Source organism: Phyllopteryx taeniolatus, chromosome 11, assembly GCF_024500385.1.
Source record: "Phyllopteryx taeniolatus isolate TA_2022b chromosome 11, UOR_Ptae_1.2, whole genome shotgun sequence".
NCBI lineage: Eukaryota > Metazoa > Chordata > Actinopteri > Syngnathiformes > Syngnathidae > Phyllopteryx > Phyllopteryx taeniolatus.
Genome location: NC_084512.1, coordinates 115658 through 122500, shown reverse-complemented (window position 1 = coordinate 122500; position 6843 = coordinate 115658). Strand labels below are relative to the sequence as shown.

The 6843-nt window shown below is 43.9% G+C and overlaps 1 protein-coding gene across 16 annotated transcripts in view; it reads left to right on the top strand.

The window, feature by feature from the left end:
* The window catches only part of vps8 (VPS8 subunit of CORVET complex), a 280747-nt gene that overhangs the window by 225114 nt on the left and 48790 nt on the right, over positions 1-6843 (top strand). For all 16 annotated transcript variants that reach the window (XM_061788861.1, XM_061788865.1, XM_061788864.1 and 13 more), the window contains one exon: positions 4621-4710. In XM_061788861.1, the coding sequence (XP_061644845.1) occupies positions 4621-4710 (90 nt within the window). The remainder of the gene's footprint in view (positions 1-4620; positions 4711-6843) is intronic.

The window sequence follows — 6843 nt, the reverse complement described above, 5'->3', positions numbered from 1 at the left end:
CGTTGGGGTTCACCCCGGTGGACGAGAGGGTAGCCTCCCTCCGCCTTCGGGTGGGGGGACGGGTCCTGACTGTTGTTTGTGCCTATGCACCAAACAGCAGTTCAGAGTACCCACCCTTTTTGGAGTCCTTGGAGGGGGTGCTGCAGAGCGCTCTCGTTGGGGACTCCATCGTTCTGCTGGGGGACTTCAATGGTCACGTGGGAAATGACAGTGAGACCTGGAAGGGCATGATTGGGAGGAACGGCCCCCTCGATCAGAACCCGAGAGGTCTTCTGTTATTGGACTTCTGTGCTCATCACAGATTGTCCATAACAAACACAATGTTCAAGCATAAGGGTGTCCACACGTGCACTTGACACCAGGAAACCCAAGGTCGCAGTTCGATGATCGACTTTGTGGTTGTGTCATCGGACTTGCAGCCGCATGTCTTGGACACTCGGGTGAAGAGAGGGGCGGACCTGTCAAGAGATCACCACCTGGTGGTGAGTTGGCTCCGATGGTGGAGGAAAGATGCCGGTCCGACGTGGTAGGCCCAAACGTATTGTGAGGGTCTGCTGGGAACTTCTGGCGGAATCCCCTGTCAGAAGGAGTTTCAACTTCCACGGCCAACAGAACTTTGCTCACGTTCCGGGGGAGGCGGGGGATATTGAGTCTGAGTGGACCATGTTCCGCGGCTCCATTGCTGAGTCGGCCGACCGGAGCTGTGGCCGTAAGGTGGTTGGTGCCCTTTCGTGGCGGCAATCCCTGAACCGTTGGTGGACATCAACGGTGAGGGATGCCGTCACGCTGAAGAAGGAGTCCTATCGGGCCTTTTTGGCCTGTTGGACTCCTGCGGCAGCTGATGGGTACCGGCTGGCCAAGCGGAATGCAGCTTTGGTGGTCGCTGAAGCAAAAACTTGGGGGAGTTCGGTGAGGCCATGGAGAAAGACTTCCAGACGGCTTCGAGGAAATTCTGGTCCACCATCCGGCATCTCAGGCGGGGGAAGCAGTGCACCATCAACACTGTGTATAGTGGGGATGGGGCGCTGCTGCCGGTGGGGAGAATACTTCGACGACCTCCTCAATTCCACCAACACGCCTTCCCATGAGGGAGCAGTCTGGGTTCTCTGAGGCGGGCTCTCCTATCTCTGGGGTTGAGGTCACCGAGGTGGTTAAAAAGCTCTTCGGTGGAAAGGCCCCGGGGGTGGATGAGATTCGCCCGGAGTTCCTCAAGGCTCTGGATATTGTAGGGCTGTCCTGGTTGACACGCCTCTGCAACATCGCGTGGGCATCGGGGACAGTGCCTCTGGATTGGCAGACTGGGGTGGTGGTCCCCCTTTTTAAGAAGGGGGACCGGAGGGTGTGTTCCAACTACAGGGGGATCACACTCCTCAGCCTCCCTGGTAAGGTCTATTCAGGGTTGCTGGAGAGGAGGGTCCGTCAGGAAGTTGAATCTCTTATTCAGGAGGAGCAGTGTGGTTTTCGTCCTGGCCGTGGAACAGTGGACCAGCTCTTCACCCTCGGCAGGGTCCTAGAAAGGTGCATGGGAGTTCGCCCAACCAGTCTACATGTGTTTTGTGGACTTGGAGAAGGCGCTGGACCGTGTCCCTCGTGGAGTCCTGTGGGGGGTACTTTGTGAGTATGGGGTACCGAACCCCCTGATACGGTCCCTGTATGACCGGAGGCAGAGTGTGGTCCGCATATCCGGCAGTAAGTCGGACTCGTGGGTTGGACTTCGCCAAGGCTGCCCTTTGTCACCAATTCTGTTCATAACTTTTATGGACAAAATTTCTAGGCGCAGCCGAGGCGTAGAGGGTGTCCGGTTTGGTGGCCTCAGTTTTGCATCTCTGCTTTTTGCAGATGATATGGTTCTGTTGTCTTCATCAAGCCGTAACCTCCAACTCTCACTCGAGCAGTTCGCAGCTGAGTGTGAAGCGGCTGAAATGAGACCCAGGACACGCTGGAGAGACTACGTCCTTTGGCTGGCCTGGGAACGCCTCGGGATCCCCTCGAAAGAGATGGATGAAGTGGCTGGGGAGAGGGAAGTCTGGGCGTCCCTGCTAAAGCTACTGCCCCCGCGACCCGACCCCTATAACCGGGAGAAGATCAATGGATGGATGAACAAAAAATGTTTTTTTAAAATGTTTGTACCCTAGTAATTGATTATTGGATTTTACACACGACTTCAACTTGAATCGATCTTTGTAACATTTTAATTTTAATTTTTACATAATTCGATATTTTATTTGATGCACAACCTCTATTCCAATGCATTTGGGAAGTTGTGTTAAAACATAAATAAAAACAGAATACAATGATTTGCAAATCATGTTCAGCCTATATTTAATTGAATACACTACAAAGACAAGATATTTAATGTTCAAACTGATAAACTTGATTGTTTTTAGCAAATCTTCATTAACTTAGAATTTTATCGCTGCAACACGTTCCAAAAAAGCTGGAACAGGTGGCAAAAAAGAAAGTTGAGGAATGCTCATCAAACACCTGTTTGGAACATCCCACAGGTGAACAGGCTAATTGGGAACAGGTGGGTGTCATGATTTGGGTATAAAAGGAGCTTCCCTGAATTGCTCAGTCATTCACAAGCAAAGATGGGTCGAGGTTCTCCTCTATGTGAATAAGTGTGTGAGAAAATAGTGGAACAGTTTAAGGACAATGTTCCTCAACTTACAATTAAAAGGAATTTAGGGATTTCATCATCTACGGTCCATAATATCATCAAAAGGTTCAGAGAATCTGGAAAAATCACTGCATGTAAGCGGCAAGGCCGAAAACCAATATTGAATGCCCGTGACCTTCGATCCCTCAGGTGGCGCTGCATCAAAAACCGACATCAATGTGTAAAGAATATCACCACATGGACTCAGGAACACTTCAGAAAACCAATGTCAGTAAATACAGTTCGCCGCTACATCCGTAAGTGCAACTTAATACTCGACTATGCAACGCAAAGGCTATTTAACAACAACATCCAGAAACCCTGCCAACTTCCCTGGGCCCGAGCTCATCTAAGATGGACTGATGCAAAGTGGAAAAGTGTTCTGTGGGCCGACGAGTCCACGTTTCAAATTGGTCGTCGTGTCCTCCGGGTCAAAGAGGAAAAGAACCAGCCGGACTGTTATTCGACGCAAAGTTCAAAACCCAGCATCTGTGATGGTATGGGGCTGTGTTAGTGCCAATGGCATGGGTAACTTACACATCTGTGAAGGCACCATTAATACTGAAAGGTACATACAGGTTTTGGAGAAACGTAGGCTGCCATCCAAGCGACATCCTTTTCATGGATGCCCCTGCTTATTTCAGCATGACTATGCCAAACCACATTCTGCACGTGTTACAACATTGTAGCTTCGTAGTCAAAGGGTGTGGGTACTAGACTGGCCTGCCTGCAGTCCAGTCCTGTCTCCCATTGAAAATGTGTGGCGAATTATGAAGCGTAAAATACAACAACGGAGACCCCGGACTGTTGAACAGCTGGAACTGTACATCAAGCAAGAATGGGAAAGAATTCCACCTACAAAGATTCAACAATTAGTGTCCTCAGTGCCAAAACGTTTATTGAATGTTGTTAAAAGAAAAGGTGATGTACACAGTGGTAAACATGACCCTGTCCAAGCTTTTTTGGAACGTGTTGCAGCCATAAAATTCTAAGTTAATGATTATTTGCTAAAAACAATAAAGTTGATCAGTTTGAACATTAAATAGCTTGTCTTTGTAGTGTATTCAATTAATACAATGATTTGCAAATCATTGTATTCTGTTTTTGTTTAACACAATGTCCCAACTTCATTGGAATCGGGGTTGTATATAATTCTTGCATTATCTTTATGTACTTTATTCTTGTATGCAATTTTCAACTTATTTAATTGAGAGTTGTATTAAAGTATCATCTAACTTATACAGAGTGGGTCAGGAAGGACAGACATTTTTGAATAACTTACTAAATGGTAGCTGCAAACATTTTATTGACATCAATGTGTTGGTTTTGAACTATCATTTGACACAACCGATTGTGGGAAAACAACATTCTTCATGTCGTGTCTGTTTCTCTCTCCAACATTGCTCTGTTGATTTGGTTGACTTCCACACGAATAGCTTCCTTCAACTCGTCCAGTGTTACGGGGTCTATGCGCATACACCCATGCCTCGAGGTGTCCCCACAAAAAATAATCACACATGGACAAATCAGCAGGAGTGTTAGAAAACGTGGAAATGAGGTGGAAAAGAGAATAAAGAACGGCCGTTGATGCTTTGTCTATGTGGGGCGTTGCCCCGTCCTGCTGAAACCACATGTCGGATAGGCATGTGCCTTTGTCACAATTCAGTGTAACACAGATTATACAAGAACAAAGACCACAGACCAAATCAACAGAGTAATGTTGGAGAGACTTTTATCAACGCCTTCAAAAATGCATCAATGAAAAGGGACATCACATGATCTAGGTGGTTTTCCACCCTTGATTGTCAAATACTACTTCAAAAAGAACACACTGATGTCAATAAAATTTATTTGCAGCTACCATTTATTTTTTTGTGAGTTTTTAAAAAAACATCTGTCCTTTATGCCCCACCCTGTATCATTCACCGATCTAACTTATATCATTCTTTCTCTCTATTTAGATCACTGAGAAGTACCATCACAGTGAAGCTACCGGTTATCTTCTAGAGAAGAAGGGAGACTTTTATGGAGCATTTACAGTTTTGTTGGAGGTAGTATAATTAATAGAAAATGCCTAACAGGAAGTAGTTGTTCATCTAGTCCAGGGGTGGCCAACCAGTCAGAGGCTAAGAGACACAATTTTTACTGTGTTATTGCAAGGAGCCGCATCATTCACAGGGCACACACAGGGTGCGATCTGAGATTTCCTTCTAGAAATTCTTTAACAACTGGGGTTGGGAGGGCAGGGGGACAGCCAGGGGTCCAGGACAGTTGTGCCAGTATTACCCCCTGTTTGATGCTCCTGGGCACACAGAAACTGCCCCCATTTCTTCCACTCATTGTCTCGCTCTCACGTACACACACACAGACCCCTGCTCTGCCATAAATTACTATACATGTCACACATTAACATGATCGTGACAAACATTGACTCCCACAGAACTAAGACCACAGGCCAGTCATTTTCAACAATGAACACTGTGTGCCCTGTCTCAAAAACTCTCTGTTCAATGTTCAATTCATGTCTACAAACAAAAATATTATAATTTACAATAGCATTTTTTTCTCTTATCATGCATGTTGCTTAGTGGGACTTTTGGCAAACCTTGCCCTCAACAATCCTTTTCAAATCTGTTTTATGGTCAATTGTTACCAATCGAAGCAATTCCTTCACATGTGTGTATTCCGATTGGGTGTATACATGTGCACATGGTCGTAAACGGCGCGTCATTTATCAAGATAAGATTGTTTTCACACTTTCATTAAAACAAAAACTTGTTGAAAATAAGTTACAATTAGTTAAAAACAATCTCTGCAGAGCTGGCAACCGATAGAAATTCACTTCCAGAACAATTTGTCCAAATTAGAATTTTCAAAAATTTGTCTAGAACATTACCGTGGGAGAGTTATTGCGGTATATTTTGTAATAATGCAAAAATAATTCTGCATAATCTTCAATTGAACAACATAATCATTACTCTATAATCGTAAGCGTTAATAAATGATGGCTTCAATATTTATTTCGTTTTTATTTCATCAACCTTGTAATGGCGGATGCAGTTGCAGAAATGAATCAAAGTATATGACATTTTGACAGGGCATCGTCAAAAATATGTGTTTCTATGGAATAATTCGCCTTTACCAATTCTGTTTTTAACCTTGCCTAAAAAAAGTATGAAATCAGATTAATCAAATCTCAAAAGTCAATTAAAATGCAGCACTCTATTTTGCAAACAAACAAATAACATTGCTGTTTGATTGAATTGGATAGTTTATGCACGGACAATAGTTTAATTTCTATTTTGTGAATGTACTTCTATAGATGTCTTCTCTTGCATGCTATTTATATTTCCTATATCCTCTATTGCTACCTAAACGATGGAAATTTCCCAATTGTGGGACTAATAAAGTTTATCTTATATCAGAATCAGAATCAGAATCATCTTTATTTGCCAAGTATGTCCAAAACACACAAGGAATTTGTCTCCGGTAGTTGGAGCCGCTCTAGTACAACAGACAGTCAATTTACAGAACACTTTGGAGACATAAAGACATTGACAAAAAACAACAACAAACAACAATTGTGCAAAAAGATGCAGAGTCCTCAGTTCGAATGGCTAATATCGCAATAGTCCGGTGCAATGACCATTGTGCAAAGGGCACTGAGACTTCAAGGAGTGTATGCGGTTTAAAGTGACGAGTACTGCGATAATCTGGGACAATGGTTGTGCAAATGTTACAGATACTCCTCAATCAGTGTGCAAATGGAGCAGATGCTACTCTGGCATGAGTGGCCACTATATGCAAATAGTGCAGCACGGCGAGACAACTACAGTGAGTGCACGAGTAATACATAATACAGAAATGTGACAACGAACTCAAGTCAAAAAATTGCCAGCTTGTTGTAATGGAATTGTAAATTAGCTGTTCAAGAAGTTGATTGCAAGAGGGAAGAAGCTGTTGGAATGTCTACTAGTTCCTATTACTAGTCATTACTAGTCTAATACTAGTTAGTATTAATATTAATTAATGAAATAGCTTGCGCCAAGCAGCTTTTTTTTTTTCTATCTTTCTTTTTTAAACAATATAGTGTTTATTTCATCTAATTCATTTATGAAATTTTAGTCACGGTGGCCGGACACACTGCCGTACTGGCCGATAATGTCGGACATTGGATTAAAAAA